General features: G+C 37.1%; 1 protein-coding gene across 1 annotated transcript in view; it reads right to left on the bottom strand.

Moving 5' to 3' along the window:
• The window catches only part of LOC130595432 (guanine nucleotide-binding protein G(q) subunit alpha), a 119,177-nt gene that overhangs the window by 67,619 nt on the left and 34,162 nt on the right, over positions 1–17,396 (bottom strand). Inside the window, exon 2 of the mRNA XM_057402134.1 lies at positions 7,373–7,557. Within this exon, the coding sequence (XP_057258117.1) occupies positions 7,373–7,557 (185 nt within the window). The remainder of the gene's footprint in view (positions 1–7,372; positions 7,558–17,396) is intronic.

The raw sequence follows: 17,396 nt of genomic DNA, 5'->3' as shown, positions 1-17,396 counted from the left end.
TGCTCATAAATTATTTTCCTAACTACCCAGTATCTTAGGTCCACCATAACATAAACCAGTCTACAGTCAAGATTTGTACATTTTTGCCAAAGCTGAAGCATGCAACCATAGCCTTGTTTGATTTTTATAAAAGCTATTAGAAAAAAATTAAAACATAACATGACTAATGTTATGCTTAGATTTCCCTTTGCCAACCTCCTCTTCCAGGAGCAAAATGCTAGCCTCTTGCCTCCTGCCTCACCTCTATGCAATCACCCAAAGTGAATACAAAGTCTAAAAGTGGAGCTACATGGGCCTACAGTCTGAAAACAAGTAGGCATGTGACTAGACTAATGAAGCGTGAATATGTAATCAACTCGTCATGTGCAGACTTTATACCTATGTCGATCAGGAGAAAAAAAGAGCAAAATAATCTTTCAGGAAAAGTAAAGAATCAAAGGAATTACACGAGTACCTCACTCTGGCAATACATTCCAAAATCTAAAGTGAATTATACATGAGTAAAAAAAAAAGGTGTGGAAGATAGTTGTGTTTTATTGTGCGGTTTGTTTTTTTTTGTTTTGGGGTTTGTATTTTGTTTGTTTTGTTTTTTTTAATAGGTATTTTGCTTAAAACTAGCCTGTTTTCTGAGCCAAAGCTGAATTTCATTATAAAACAAAGCCTTCCTGCATTTCAGGCATTTTAACTTTTACTGCATAGGAAATGCAATTTGAACAAGAGACTGACAAAACCTGCAGAAAAATATGGTCCATTTCAGATGAACATTTCTCAGTCTATTGAAGTAAACCTTATTTCAAGCAACTTTTGTGTGTTACTAGAAATGAACAATAGAGCCATGAGATTACAATACTTTTTGGCATTCTATGTTATATAACCAGAGCACAACCAAATCAGAGGTCCCCAGAAAAGTTTTCTGCAGGGAAAAAAAATATTTTCACAAAATTTCAGAGGAAAATAGGACAAAAAAAAATTCAATCTGAAATTGCTTCAGAAATAAATGCTGGATAACCTTACTAGGTCTTCTGTAGAAATGAATTAAATAATTAGGAAGCTATTACTGTTAAATATTTTCCTCTGGGAAATACTGAGATATGGTTATGTTTATATAGTTTCTGTATAAAGTTATATTGTATAAATACTTATATTTACATAACTTAATTATGGAGAAAGTCAGAACCATTCCAAGAGTATGACATCTCATTATCTTAAAATAAACACCAAACTTCTTTCACATTCAAAAGTTGCTCTAAATATATGTTACACTTTCACTGTCGGAGCACATGCTCACACGAATATTTCCTAGCAGACACACAATATGCTCTGCAAGAAAAATAACTAAGCAACAAACATATCTGAAATAAAATAAGAAGAAAGGAAACAAAAAAATCTTAGAAGCCTGTTTCTGTATTCGTGGTTCTTTATACAGTGTATGAGTGGTCACAAATTTGATGATAATCTGCCAGCATTATTACCACACATTTGTTCTCCACAGTAACTGAAACAGTAAAATAGTGGAACTAGAAAGATAAAACACAACCATCATGCCCCACACAAGTGTTTTTTGTATGACTTATCACTTCCCGTTAGCAAAGGGTAGTTAATCACTTCAGATGTCCTATTTGGAAAAATAAAGAGCTTCACTTAAAGCAAAATATAAAAGGAGGAAGGAAGAAATCCTCTTGCTCTGGAAAAAAAGGTTGCTAAAATCTAGTTTTCAAATTTATGTTGAACTGAAGGCTAAGACAGTTTCCTCATTTCATACCAGTGAAATTACCTATTATTTTACTGGGGAAAGGAAGTGTTCATTTATTTATGTTTATTTCAAATAAAGGTATTCTCAGCTCTTCATGGGAAGATTTACGCCTGCTTGTCTAGCTTACTTCTTTTTCGATCTTTTCCCCCACACTGAAGAAAATTTATCTAAAACCTGCACTTCTGTCACAGTGAAGTATGAAACACTTAAGCAGAATCTAATGGAGAAAACAAGTAATTTACAAATCCATTGGAGCAATACACACAAATGCAAGAGACCTCTGTTTTAAACAGGGGAAAAAAAAACAAACCAACCCTGGTTGAAAAAGGACAGCACATAAATTACTATATGTTGTTGGGTTTTTTAAAATTATTATTATTTTATTCAAACGTAAACAAAGACAAAGAAAACAGCATAGAGTAGGACAAAATGGTAAGGCCACAGGTAAGCAAATAAAAGACCTGCTGAGGTCAAATGTAGGTAAGACTGGAGAGGTGCCAAAGAGAAAGGCAGAGCATGAGAAGAGTAAATGACTTGCAGGAGACTGATAAAGACAGTTGGGCAGAGGCTGGGATCTAGCTGGGACTGTCAAAGTCCTCAGAAAAGACTTGTTATGAAGCTCTCAGAAGGAAACTGTTCATGGCTTTACTGATCACTGTCCTCACCAGGGGAAACACAGCTATCAGGGGAACAGGTATTACCTCACATTACAGCTCCTGAAAAAGCTGTCTTCAGTTCCTCTACCTGAATACATTTTGTTGAAGGACTACGATACTTTAAATTGAACTATACTGTCCCACACTGGCTGGCTCTGCAGCAATCTGTTTCTTGCCAGAGTAATGCATCTAGCACTTCCTGGTATTAGAAGCATTTAACTCTTCTGCAAGGCTCCTATTTATTGGGTAACTTTTGGTTTTGAGTACTCTCAGATGTTCTTGTAACTGAGCACTGTGATACATGAAATACTAACAGTATTAATATAAATCTATTTTTCTTGTAGCCCTCGTTCCAGGGTTGAGACTGTGTAATACTGTTAACGCTAATGGCACCATTTGGAGTTCTCCATTATCCCCTCCTCCAAACCAGTAAGCATTTCATTTCGTCATACCGAGAACATTAGTCTTGCTCTGAAAAATAACAAAAAAAAAATCCACCCAAAATGTATTCCTCACAAAATGCCAGAAATCCCACACATTCTGCATCATCTGACAGTAAATAACCCTCCCAGTGTTTGCATACTCCTGCTCTGCATTGAGTCTTTCACGCTCTTTCCATTTCAGGTGAGGTGTCTGCAGAAGGCCCTCTCCTTCAAACCAGGTTTGTTCAACATCAAATACATCAAATTACACTGAAGAGGTATAGAACACTTAACACCCCCAACTGTTTACCCAACATAAAAATTTATGTAACCTGACTCCATATCCTACTTCTTTCTGTCTGTATTTTTATTTGCTTGCTCCAGTGGATTTGTCTGACTTAGAAGAAATGAGCTAACAAGGTAAACATGGACTTGAAGATTATGCCAGTAAGGTTTGGACTTTGAAAGCATTTCCCATATCTGCTTATCTTTCACTGTGAAACATTCCCCAAAGGAACAGGCATAAATACAGAAACTACTTCATCTTAAAACACTCTTCGAAATTTAACAGCAAATGTCTAGGTCTAAAATAAAATTTGCTTTTACATATTCAGCCTCTTTAAAAAACTTTCTTGTAGCCTATTTGTTACTGTTACTCACATTAGTTACCCTGTAATGAATATTAAGTAAGTCCCACAGGAAATTATGGGCATGGGATTCAAGTAAGATTTCCTGCCTGTTAATCCCTTGGGGAGTGACACCTTCCTGATGTTGTCTGCTAGAGAGAACCTACTTGTCTGAAAAGAAATTGTACAGGGTAAGAGTGGTAGTCAGTGTTTATCATAGTAATAGATTTATTTGTTTAGTCTAGTAATAGATTTGGTAGAGACAAGAGAGAATTGGGGGGGGGAAGCCACCCAGGTATACTCCCCATCTCCAGTAATACCAGACATGGTAAAAAAAACCAAACAAACCAACCACAAAACAAACAAACAAAAAAAACCAAAACAAACAAACAAACCAACCAGAAAAACACCCCCCCCAAAAAAAAAACACAATAAAAACAAAAAAATCCAAAACAACTAAAACAAAGCCAAATAGAAAAATAACCCAAACAAAAAAAAAATCGCCACAATAAAAAAAAACCTCCAGAACAACAAAAACAAAACCCAAAACAAAAACAAACAAAAAACCCCACAAAAAACACAGAACCCACATTATATATTATATTATATTATATTATATTATCTGAAGGAAAGGCTTCTAAAGGCATTATGAGAATTATACCACATTCCACACTAGGAATGCGAGAATTTAAAAAGATTATAATGCATGGTCTTCTTATTTAAGTATTTGAAAGGAATGACAAGCATGGATACACAGTTAACTTTCTAAAAATATAAACAGTAAAAAACAAACCTGTATTCTAATTTTTATAACATGTGCATGTGGGTTGCACAAGAGTTAGTACTGTACACTCCCAAAATTGCTGAAAGACCATTTTGACAATTGCTTGTGAACATTTCTATGAGAAAACTAAGGCTTTCCCATATTTCACATAATACTTCTTACTCTGAAACACAGAGCCATCTGAAAACTTCACAACTTCACAATAACATTTACCCAAAAGGAAACTCAAAAACTTTCCATAAGCCACCATTTCCTATGACAGACAAATTCCTAAGAGGAAAGATCACCCTCATCCATTATGTTAAACTCAGTAGAGCTTATATTTTAAAGCTTAACAAGGAAAATAAATGTCTTTCACATTTTAATGCTCTACCATCACTTCTGAGATACTCATTCTGAACACTAATAGTCACTCTGGTAATAAATCTTTCAAAACAGCCTGGATTATTACAATATAGCACAATACATTTCACTCTCCATCTCTAATTATATTGGTAACTATGAAGCCAAAACAGCTCTGAAAGAACATAGACTTGCCTCTTGATACATTGATCATACTAAAAAAAATCCAACCTAAATATTGAGACATTGTATACCACACAAAGATCGCAACTAATTTTTTTATATGACAGTACTTCAAATTCTGGCAGCATTCTGAGAGTTGAAATGCTCTTAATTTTAATAATTACCTTTAACAATTAAAGGTAAGAAACTTGGTACAGCAAGAGAAAGACATTTCTACTGTAGCCTCAAAGTCTATCACAGAACATAAAGAATTTGACAAAAAAAAAGATCACCTTTCTTTAGGCCAAACCAACATCTACACCAGCCTGAGCTGCCATTTTCTAAATAATCGTGCAAAACAGCTACAGTGCTAAAAATATGTTGTTACTCTAACTTTGAGATACTCTCTCCAGAGATAGGACTTCCTGATAGGAGATTCAAATTAATAGGAAGTGCCCTTCCTGTGTTTTCTAGACTGCTAAGCTAATGAGTTTGTTTTGAACTGCCTTGGAGAAAAAAAAAGGAACAGACTGATTGGTGTTCACTGCTTTAAAGTGTAGCAACCTTCTATATAAAGTGTAGTAGGCCACTATCTTATCTATTCTGGCATGATACTGTAGCAAGTTTGATTTCCCCTGTATTTCTGAAGGAATTAGTACAGGAATTGTCTTGAGACCCTGTCAGTTGGTGACTTCTATTTTACTCTGCATGTCACCCTGTTAGAAATTGATGGGAATGTTTAAGAAGGAACTGATCATAGAAATGGAATCCCACTTTTAAGCAAGTTATTTTCATATAATGAAAGTGAACAGCTCTGGCCATGCACATACAACTATGCCAAACCTAACTGGCTCACTTCAACTACATGAACACACCTTACAAATTCAGTACTCTTTAGCTTGAATGGCATCCACAGAACATATATTCCATAGTATAACCCAAGGAAAAAAAAATTTCCTCATTTATGATTAGGACTTCCAGAGACTAAGGCAAAGTGATAAAGAAAAAATTGCGGTCACTATGCTGTGTACTTTTGCACAACGCAAAAACACAGAGACAAAAGGCTGAAACAGACACAGAAATGCAGGTGGTTTTTTTTTCATACTAATTACACACTTGATTTTGCTTCATGAGGGATGAGAGGAAACTAGACAACTAGCACACAGTCAGACCAGGAAGTTCTACAGTCTCCTACACACTGGGACAAGCTTTTCAATCTTTCTTGAGTGCATAAAAAACCCCACCTACCATTAAAGAACATTAACAATCCAGATTTTGACAGGCAAGATCATTCTGACTTCCCACTGCATAAATCCAAGCCCCTGCAAAACTCTGCTTATTGCAACATTCCATCAGGAACAAAGTGATGACCATCTGCAGTGACTCTGGCAGATGGAAATGGTGAATGCTTCTTTAACCCAGTAATAAACTTTTTCTTTCCTTCTTCTAAATTAGATACCTAAAATACGTACAGCAGTTGAATTCTAATAAAAAAACTTCATATATGTAAACACAAAGGATTTTCATCTTAACACAAGTTCATTTCATCCTGTCTTCCCCACTTAACAAAAGCTTATTTCTTTATCATGAATGCTCCTGCTCTTTGACAGTTTCTGATGTTTAAGAATAAAAGCACTTTTAAGTAATCTCTCTGATGAAGTATTATTTTCATTCAGGACTACTAAATTATTATTTTCATCCAGGATTACTAAACTACCATTAAATACTCTTTCACAAGATTGAAGAAGGTTGAGCCCTCCACTTTTGAGGGATCTTAACTCTCCACCTGAGAACATTGCTGATAATGGCTCAAAAGTAAAAATTAGAACAAGCTCTGAGGAACTGTTATCAGTCTGAGCCACTCTTGTGTCACCACCTGTGATACCACCCCTGTGACAAGAAGTGGGACATACAGTCATGTAATTCTGTGCCTTACTACGTACTCAAGTAAATGTTAAGCATTTCACTCTTTCATGGAATGCTTCAATTATTTTTATTTATCTTTCCTTCAAAATGTAAGCAGAAACAAAAATTGGGAATAAGGCTAGTCAGAGATGAACCTTTCAAACATTTCAAATGTATTTTGTCCTTTTAAACTTCAACACCATCAACCTCAAAATGATCTGACTGTTCCCTTGTCTTGTGTTGAAAATTTTATTTCACAGTTTTCACAGATGTTCAGACAAAAACAGGTATCCCCACCAACTTTGCTAATAATTTGAGTTTTGTCCACATGTAATGTTAATGGCAAACCTTAAGCCATAATGATCTGCTACAGATCAGAAGAATGGCTTAACTGTGCTCTGGCCAGAGCATGACCTGGGAAAAAAAGACAACGGGTACTTAAAGTCACAAGTCAAAATAGCAGCTTGCCATTAAACCTCTGCCCTGTGACACCACCCCCCTCCCCCAAGGCATCTTAAGAGCAGCTCTTTTGATAAAAGCAGCAGATATGTGTTGTTAAAGTAGCCAGAAGGGCAGAGAACTAAAGGCAGGACTGGGAAATGACCTTTTCTTAGGAGCTTTGAGACTAATTGGGAGATATATAATTTTTTTGAGACCTTCCATGTATTTCCTAAAATAAAAATACAAAAAGCTTCAGCTACAGAAATAAATATACATCTCACCTTGTTATGTTCATGCTTGTAGGGGATTTTGAGGGTATCCATGGCTCTGATCATGGCCTGCATTGCTGTAAATATGTTCTGGTACACCAGTTTTGTAAAGCCTCTTTTGTCTTCATCAGAGTAACCTGATCCATGAATGATTCTCATCTGCTTGATAAATGTGCTTTTGCCACTCTCTCCTGTCCCTGCAAGACAAATAAGAAGGATACGCTTTAGCCACTGGACACAAACATGACTTTTCCTGTACAATGCTGACAGCTGGTTTAGCGCAGGGCTGAGCAGTGCCAAGTGGTGCTTAAAAGTAACTACTAGGACCGGTTCAGAATCAAATACTAGCATCAGTATCAACTGAACTACCACTGAATTAAAACTTGTGCATTTATTTAACAACTAAATGAATGAGAAAAAAAAAACCAACAAAAAAACCCCCACACCACTCCAAAATACACACGACTGTGTATTTTAAAGATCTTTAATTCTTGGAGACAAATGTCCAAAACATCTAACTTCAGGTGGTTATTATGGAACATTTTCTTCTAAAAATTCAGGAAGAATTAAGAAAAAAAAACCTTTCAGGACATTACGGTAGGGAACGTACAACCAATACATACACTTGCGTTTTGGTGCTGTGGGTTTTGGTGTGCTTTGTTTTTTACAGGTTTTTGTTTTGTTTTTAAAGCAAATATTGTAACAATTACAGTCCTGCAAAATTTAACCTCAGAAACATGCAATATCAGTGCTAATTAAAATTTGGCTCATATTCATTAATGGGAAGTCACTCCTTCCTTCCTTTAAATGTCTTTGCATCTTTGTGCTTTGTACTAAAAGTAGTTAGTTACTGAACATTTCTGACTATTTGTCAATTTAAAATTAAGATCTGCCTGTTGGAAACTTAATGCAAGATACATCAAACAGTTTTTCTTTGCTCCAATTCAGTGATCTCATCCTCCTTGACCAGAAGAGCTTATCTATAAAATTCCTGTATTTGCTTAAGAGGAGGAGCTGAAATTCAGAATGAGCAGCTGCACAGCCACATAAATCCTGTATTCACCCAGCTACTCAGCCCTGCATGAAACTAAATGCATGTACCAGGGTGCACTGCTCAACACTATGCTTTTCAGCCTTTCAGCCTGCGTTTTATTCAAATAATTTCTGTTAAGCTTTAATGCCTCACACCATGATACTCTTGTCCCAGGACAAAGGCAGCCTTATGCCCCTTGGTTCAGGCATCTTGTCAGAGAAGTCTGTTTCACAGCAGTGCAGTGCAAGGTTAAAGGAGCAACCCTGAAGCATTTCTGAAATAGCACACACTGCAGAAATCTAAGCTGGAAGCCTCTAAAAGCTTTTTCCTTTACCAAGACCATCATTTTGAAGCCTTCAGTTCCAGTTCCCACATGCGCAAAACAAACTTCTAACACAAGTATTACTTACACACACAATCAAGCACTCTGTTACATACTGACCAATTTTTCTCGGGGGGGGGGGGGGGGGGGCGGGGAGGAAGTGGTTATTACTGTGATGAATAAGAACTTGCTCTGAAGCTGAAATCAGAGACCAAGCCTGGCTCCACCCTCAGCCTTCACAGCTCTTCCTCAGCCTGTACTACAGTTAGGAGCACACAGGCCACCTCTGCACGGGTTGGCTTACCCACCAGGAAGAATATGCCCTACACAACCTGACAAATTCACACTAACCAGGCACAGGTCTCTGAAGAAAGACGTGCTCTGAGACATGCTGGGTCAATGATATCTGCCTGAATTCCAGCTCATCGGAATCAGAGAGGAGATATTTACAATTCTGCAATCTCCCAGCCTGGAAAAATCACTACTTAACACCGTACAAATTACAAACCTATACAATACAGAACTATTAAACTAAGGCTACCCTTAAGACCACCATAGTTTCTCTTTCTTCTGAAACCTACGACACAAACATGTATGTACTTACATATGAAGTGACCTACCACATATTTTTCAGTAATTCCGTAATGCTGGTCCAGCTTTTCTAAGGAAAAGTCACACATTTAGCACAAAGATCCGTTCAACATGAATCTTTAAAGCCAGAAAGATCTATGAGGTGCCTTTTAGACATGATTACGCTTTTACTGAAGATTCTGCTTTAACTAATCCTAAGAAAATAATTTCCAGACACCTCTGAATCATTAGAATACAAACCGACTTCCAGTTTTGGTCCTAACACTTCTCCCGACAGGAAATCCAGATTTCCTCAAAATCTCCAAATGCAAATTTAGCATAAAGATAGGAAGAACACACTTGTATTATCTACTCTGTTCTAAAACCTGAAGCTTCTCATTCTTTCAATTCTTTATTGGGAGTTTAGGTACCCACATGATAATCACACAGAAGAAAACACGGTGGTAAAGCAATCTGTGTTACATTAAAGACTGTATTTCAGACTGCACCTTGAAAGTGATGTTTACAAAACTACAGTATACAGGAAAAGGAACTTAAATCCAAAGAAGAATCTAAGACTTAAGTCTGTGTCTTATTCAGCTTCGTGGTTCTGTAACTGGCTGTCACTGTGCTAAGATTTTGTCAGCCAAAGACCAGTAACAAATTGTAGTTGGGGATCTAAAGACACAGATGCATACATACTCTAGTATTTCTGATTTTTTTCAAATACATACATATATGAAAAATACATTGTATATACATATAACTATCCATACATATACAACAATGGTATCTTTCTTTTAGAGGGCCATCTCAGTTTCCTCAAGTCTGTCCCTCCCAGGTCAGTGCTTAAAAGTACTTTGTGCCCACTGGCAGACAAATTTTGTTTCAGCCAGGAGCAACGATGAGAACAATTCTAGTCCTCCTTCACTGCATGGAGCAACACATGTGCAGCAGTCTGAAAGCATCCTTTAAAAGAAGGAAATAATGGAGAACTTCCAGCACACAATGTACAAAAAGAGGATAAAATAACATGAATGACAGAATAACAATATTTACAGGAGTGCCTAGACATTACCAAGAAATGAAGATGTTTCATTTTCAGCACAATATACAACTCAGAGAACCTTCACACTGATAGCTCCTCTTAAGATTGTAACGATCAAGGGTAGGAAGTATTTTTATACTGCTGCTGACATAAAAGCAGACAAAGAAATTTCAAGTATGGCTTTAATAAAAAAGAAACAACAAAAAGAAACAAAACAACAAAAACAGTGCATCAAATCTTTAAAAACATCCTGTTCACGTGAAAGCTTTAATAGTGATAGCCATTTGAAAGCATGGTAGTGGAGACCTGCTCGCACACTCCTCCCCAGACCAAAGAAACAAAGCAGTGCTATTTAGTATCAGAGAAATGGAGGGGGGGGGGGATGTGTAACTAATTGCCAAGGTTAGTTAAGCAAAGCTGCAATCATTACAGCACTCCTGGTGGAGACTGGGATTTTAACTCAGTGTTACAGTACTAAGTCAAACCTAGATTTGGTTATTTTTATATATTTTTTGCCTTTTAAAATCTCATGACTGGCATTATAAGAAGACCAAGACATTATCTGATACAATACCAACTGTGCGTTCTATAGCCTCATCTATTACAGAGCAGGTTAAGAAATACAACTTGGAAATATGTGACTAAAATCTTATTTGTCACATACGAAACAAAACGAATACTGGGTAACAGGACTCTTGAGTGGGCTTCTTCACCTTTGAAATTGGATTAAAAAAATATAGATCTATCTGTCCTGAGAAGATGTGAACGTCCTATGCCTTCTACTATGGCTTTGCTGCTTCTATGACCATCACCCCAGCAGTACCTCCAGCTGATATAAGGAGAAAGGAAACATGAAATGGCAACAGAGGGAATCAGCAGAACAGACCACGGCGGGAGAAAACTATAATGAGATCAATCTTCTGCTAGCTGGCATTGCACACTTAAATTAGTTGAGACTTAGATCAGTTCTCTGAAGCCTGATGAGTAATTGCTTCCTGTCTGTCAGAAGACAGTTGAAGGCCACACAACATACCTTAATCTTTAATAATAACAATAATACCACCCACTCCTTCCTCATCTTTTAAGAACGGTGACGTACAAACCAAACCAAACCAACCAACCCACCATGATCCTAATAAAGCCCTTGGGTGGTACTTTGGAGTCAATGCTGTGGCCGGGGGGGAATAAACCAACACAACCTAATCCCCCTGCCCCCCCCCTAAAAAAAAAAACAACCAGCCAACAAACAAAATGAAACAAACAAAACCAAAGAACTTCCTGATTCAAGGAGACAGTATGGCTTACTCTTTTTTTCCTTTCCAGATTAAAAAAACCCAACCCAACTGATGAATGAAAAGAATTAACTGCCTTCTAAAAATAACAATCGCTCAGTGGTGAATTTCCATTCAAGCATGGCACAGAGGATTATCAACACTTGTATGTAAGAGCTTTGCATCTTACAAGCTGTCAAATCTCTGAAGACCTCCCCAAGAGTTTTATCTTCAAATGGTGATAGCAACAACTGTTACTGCATCATCAGTAATTTTACAACCACAGATCTGAAAGTCCCCCAAGCAGTACTGCCTCCAAAATGAGAACCAGGAAGGAAGTCAATTGCTTATATGCAGCAGTAATCCTTTACAGGTGTGCTACCACACACATACGTACATATCATGCACAGTTTATTGTATTATTACTCCTGGTGCATGTTCTGCAAAAATGTTGAAACACAGTGTGTGGCTTCAGAACTTATATAGTAGCTAACAAGGAAGACATAAGAGACTAATTTAAAAATATTACAAGACTAGAAGCCTATGCTAACAAACTTCTTTCACATGGGTGTGCAATGCATACTTGTTTTCACAATTCTCTGCATTGTAACTTAGATAAAATGAAGTATAGTGTCTTCAGTGATCAAATACAAGGCTGTTTTTAAACTAAAACAACAAAGATGCCCTTTTATAACTAAAATGTACACTGGCATCTGTTTAGAAAATAAATGCTGCTAAACTATGACTGACTCTCATGCTTATTCCCATGTTTGACCTATGAAAAGGCAAGGGAAAAAAAAGGTTGTATTGTAGTGTTTGAAATGTCCTACTGAAATTAGATAGAAAAAGGACATTCTTAATATGTAAGGAAAAAAAACCCAGCCCACAAAAGCTATGGAAACCAACTACCCTGTCAGTTACTATCTACATATATTTACTAAGAACCATTAAATCAACAGTGTATATATGCATTTGCAGAAGACTGGCTTTTAGCTTGGGACTTGGTGGCAGGAAGAAGACTAGAGGTACCTGAAAAGTCAAGACTAATGGGTCAGAGTGGACTCCACATACTGTGCAGACTGCATACAGCCTGACACGTTATATGCTGAACATTCTTCTAGCAATATTACTATACCTACACAATTTCATGAAGCATTTACCCAGAAAAGGCAGCTTGCTGAGCACTGCCTCACAAATTTAAAAAAAAGTGCAGAAACCAACCTCATCAGGTATTACCTAGCAGAGTAACCCCTATGAAGAGTTAGAGCTAAAAGGTAATAGGCAACACATGAGAAAAAGAAATACTTAACTATATATTTCACTTGGAAGAGAGTTCTATGTCCTCTCTGCTACTACTAATTCAGCTACAGAGAAAGCAAAATTATGATTTCTTCTGTTGCTGTTCCAGTGGTGGAATGCAGCAGGATCACATTTCTGCTGTAATTATGTATGGCCCTATATAAAAACAACAAAAAAAAAAAGATGAGCAGAATCCAGGCCTTTGACTGGCCTGGCTTTCTAGATGCCAAAATATCCAAAACAGGTATTACAGAATGCATGTGATCATCCCAGGAGCTGAAGCAAAGCAGTCAGTCTGTCCTACCCCTTGGAACAGCAGCTTTCAGCCCTGCCACTGAAGGTCACTGCTGGGAGGGACATTAAGATGGTACAGGCTGCAGTAAACTCCTTGAGGCGGAGGCAAAGCTCCCCCGCTCACCCTATAACAACTCCCTGGAGCAGAATTAGAGTATCTCTTCTCCATTAAAAGGCAGTGGCAAAGCTAGTGAAACAAGCAGGCTCCTATCCATTTGATGTGGTCAAGCACCCAGGCAGACAGGTTTCTCATCTAGACACTTTACAAATGGATCCTTACCTCTGCAGCCTTGCCCATCACCTCTGGCAGCAGCAGCCACAACTAGAGAGCAGTCCATTGGCTTCAACCCGGTACATCTATTGCCTAGCACTCCTTTCTAACTGAGAACTCATAGTACTGTATGCAACTTTTTCTCCATTGCTTAAAAAAATATTATCGCCATGACACATGAACTTGGAGAAGGGAAGACCTTATAACAAGTCATCCAATACCTAAAGGGTGCCTACAAGAAAGCTGGAGAGGGACTTTTTACAAGGGCATGTAGTGATAGAACAAGGAGGAACGGCTTTAAAATGAAAGAAGGTAGATTTAGAGTGGACAGTAGGAAGAAATTTTTTAATTGGCACAGGTTGCCCAGTGAAAGTGTGGCTGCCCCATCCCTGCCAGTGTTCAAGGACAGGCTGGAAGGGGCTTTGAGCAACCTTGTCTAATGTAAGGTATCCCTCCCCATGGCACAGGGGGTGGAACTAGGTAAGGTCACTTCCAACTCTAACTATTCTATGATTCTATGATACTGTATCTCTGTCTCCTACCTCCTGAAAGTTACTTAAGTACCAACCTATACCTTCAACCCTTTTACATAATTAGCAATTTTTAGAATTGAACATTTTCATCTTGGTCATAAAAACTGGGATATAACACCAAAGAATTTAAATGACAACTCATCTGGAGTTGAATAAGTAGAAGTTCTATGTGGAAATATTATGAGCCCTGATAATGAATACAGTAGGCATATTTGTATTTTCCATTAAATTAACAGTACTACCACTGTATCTTCCTTCTGTGATTATCAAACTCCTTAATTAATATTAAAGAGATTACACCTCACAAAAGTCACTTAATGTTAGCAAAGATTTTTGATGGTGATTCAGTTAAACTAATGGAAAAGACTATGGAATAGGAAAGCATCTGAAGTTTCAAGCAAGGCAACAAAACAGCCAGAAAGAGAGCTAAGGTCTCTTGACGTCTCTTCCTACACCAATACTACACTGCTTTGTATTTATGTTAAAAATTGAATGGAGTAACTCCAAAAAGCCAAGATGTTAGTTAGACAAGTGATGGCCTTTGAGATTTAACAAAGCACAGGTTTAAATTTTAAGAGCCATTAATAAAAACCTGGGACAAGTGTACATGCTGGTCTGTTGCCAAGTGTTTGCTCCATTGACAGAATCTAATTAAAAATCTCTACATAATAATCTTAATTATTTTGTTCACAATCCACATCTGCATATTCCACTTGCTTTCAAAAAAGGAGTGTATAATCATTTTGCCATTCACCAAATTATCTGCTGTGTACCATTTTAGTAACTTATAAACATTTAGTTCAGATGACTATTAATATTATATGAAAGAAACCAAAATACAATTTCATGAATGACTTGTAACAACAAAAAAAGATCTTGGCAAGGTAAGTAAATAGTCCTTCTAAAGAAAGGAATTATACAAACACAGCTCAAGAAGTGGAGAGACATATCAAATAAGTAAGGTGAAACTTCTACATCAACCTACAGACAACGGTTTCAAGAATAGTCTTGTATGTCTTAGATGCTAATGAAAAACGAAGCAGATGTTATCCATTACAAAATATTAATAAAGTTGTTGCATCTTTTCCTTACAAGACTGTAAAAACTCTACCAACCATCTTTAAGGACAATTTTTTCCCTCTCACTGATTATTATATGCATAAATATCATAGTATAGTAATGAACTTCTCCATACCTGAGTATGGAAACTGAATTCTCTCATTTCCTTAAAAAAGGGAAATAAGACCTCTATGTAGACAGTCTGGATGCTTTCTAAAGCAGAGAAATCTTCTTACAAATTTAATCTCATTGTGTTCGAGCAGATAGTAAATTTTCTTGTCACCTTAGTGCAGTCACTAAACTCAAAGCAATACAACTAATACTCATCTTTATTGTATGAGTAACACAATTAAATTCAGTCCAAGTGATTACTACAATAAAGCTTAAGACACTGGACTGCTGACAACTGGGAGATAGAATTAGAATTTAAAACTCAGCTGATGTTCTACAGCTTCTTAAGTGAGTATTAATTTAAGCTTTTTATTGAAACAGAACATCTCAGACTCCTTTATAAGAAGTCCAGTTAATCAAATATAGCTTTGTCCGGATAGTCAAAACCACGCTGTATGCAGCCAGTCACAACCAGTACTGTAAGTCAGTATCTTCCTCTCTCCACCTTAAATTCTGGAGAACAAAATATCAAACAACAAAAAAATACCAACACCACAACCCCTTACCTCCTTCCCCTCAATAAAAATCCCACCCAGCAAACCAGAATCATCTCCTTATCTTTTTAAGCTATGATCAGATCTAGAGCTACGTCTTATGGTTTAGGTATAATTCACAGTCAAGAAAGTAAAAGAAGAGATAAATTGTCTGCCTTCACAGAGGAAAAGTAACTCCTCAAGATTTCACAAAGCTTTGCAAATGGGTTCAGGACCCCACCCTATGTGGCTTTCTCCCTCCTCTCCAAAGGATCTCTCTGAGAAACAAGGGACTCCCTGAAGAGAAACAACTCTTTACTGCTCTGTGCTTAGTTTTCTGTTTTATATGGTTTGGAGCAACGGCCTGAAGAGTTCACCCATGCAGAAGAAATGCCAGAAATGAAGTTTTGCCCTCAAAAATATTTTCCTTATGCTACTCACAACTCTTATCTGACAGCAAATTGGTGAAATTCAGTCCACTGCATGCTGTTCTTCCATGGAACAAAACCAGAAGCAAATACCAGCATTAGTGAAAGATAGTACAATGCAAATTCTTACCTTCCTTGCACAGAGAAAAGGCCAAATCTCTTCAGAAATTTCTGTACAGTTAATTTCAAATGGATTTTTATACCCACATCTGAGGGCAGAATATAGCACTGGAAAGCAGACTTGCCTAAGTAGACTCCAAGTAGAAAAACTTGTCAGACTTGATCACTGTACCCAAAGGTGCGTAGTTTTCCCCCAAATGACAAGCCAGATACAAAAATTCAGGTAGATAAACCAATAGCCTCTTTACTCAACCTTTTATTTTCTCTTATATATATCTTCTTTGATGAGATCGATATCATATACAACTACTGTAAAGCAACATGTATTGTTTTTGTAAGCAATTTACTGATAGAAAATGGTAGCAATATGCTGACCACCACCTGATTTCCTCTGAAAACTAACTTTACTATTTGGATAAAGACTTGGATAAGGCTAAACTTCTTAACTTTCTTTTATATTCCACTTACGGTCCTTCACCTGTGCACATGAACTGGACTGAAAATGCTGGCAGCTGCAACGGACCATACAACCCTAAAAATCCTGATTTTCAGGTCTCTAGGAGCTTAACTTCAGTATGTGACCTTAGTTTCTCTGCATCACAGGATGAAGTTCAGTTCACTCTAAACTTTGTTAAGGACCATAGTTATATAAAACATAGGAGAAAAAGTACACTTCCCTTTAAGCCTATCTAATAAAAGGTTGTAAATAAAATTGGGAAAAAAATGCAACCATGCTTAACAAGAAAGGTTACAGGTTGGTTAACGCTCAGTACCTCAAATAAGACTGGGGGGGGGGGGGAGGGAATAAAAACTTACCCAAAGCATCAGAATGGTTTGATGGTAAATAATTTAGATATTGCTGATGTATTTAAAAAAATCTCTACTTACATGTTTTAACACTGTTGCATTTCCTGCGTTACATACATTCGTAAAATGTAATAGTAATAATAGCATTTACTCTTCAAGTTGATGTTTCAGAGGGCTCTGAGGGTGTCATATGAGAAAGTTAATTCTTCAAATTAGAATCACAGAATAGTTTTGGTTGGAAAGGACCTTAAGATCATCTAGTTCCAACCCCCCTGCCACGGGCAGGGACACCTCACACTAAACCATGTCACCCAAGCCTCTGTCCAACCTGGTCCTG

Source organism: Pezoporus wallicus, unplaced genomic scaffold (genome assembly GCF_028554395.1).
Source record: "Pezoporus wallicus isolate ANWC-B61680 ecotype Strahan unplaced genomic scaffold, APGP_CSIRO_Pwel_v1 contig_6275, whole genome shotgun sequence".
In the NCBI taxonomy this organism is placed as follows: domain Eukaryota; kingdom Metazoa; phylum Chordata; class Aves; order Psittaciformes; family Psittacidae; genus Pezoporus; species Pezoporus wallicus.
The sequence above is the reverse complement of the archived record's forward strand: the minus strand, read 5'-3'. Positions and strand labels throughout refer to the sequence as shown.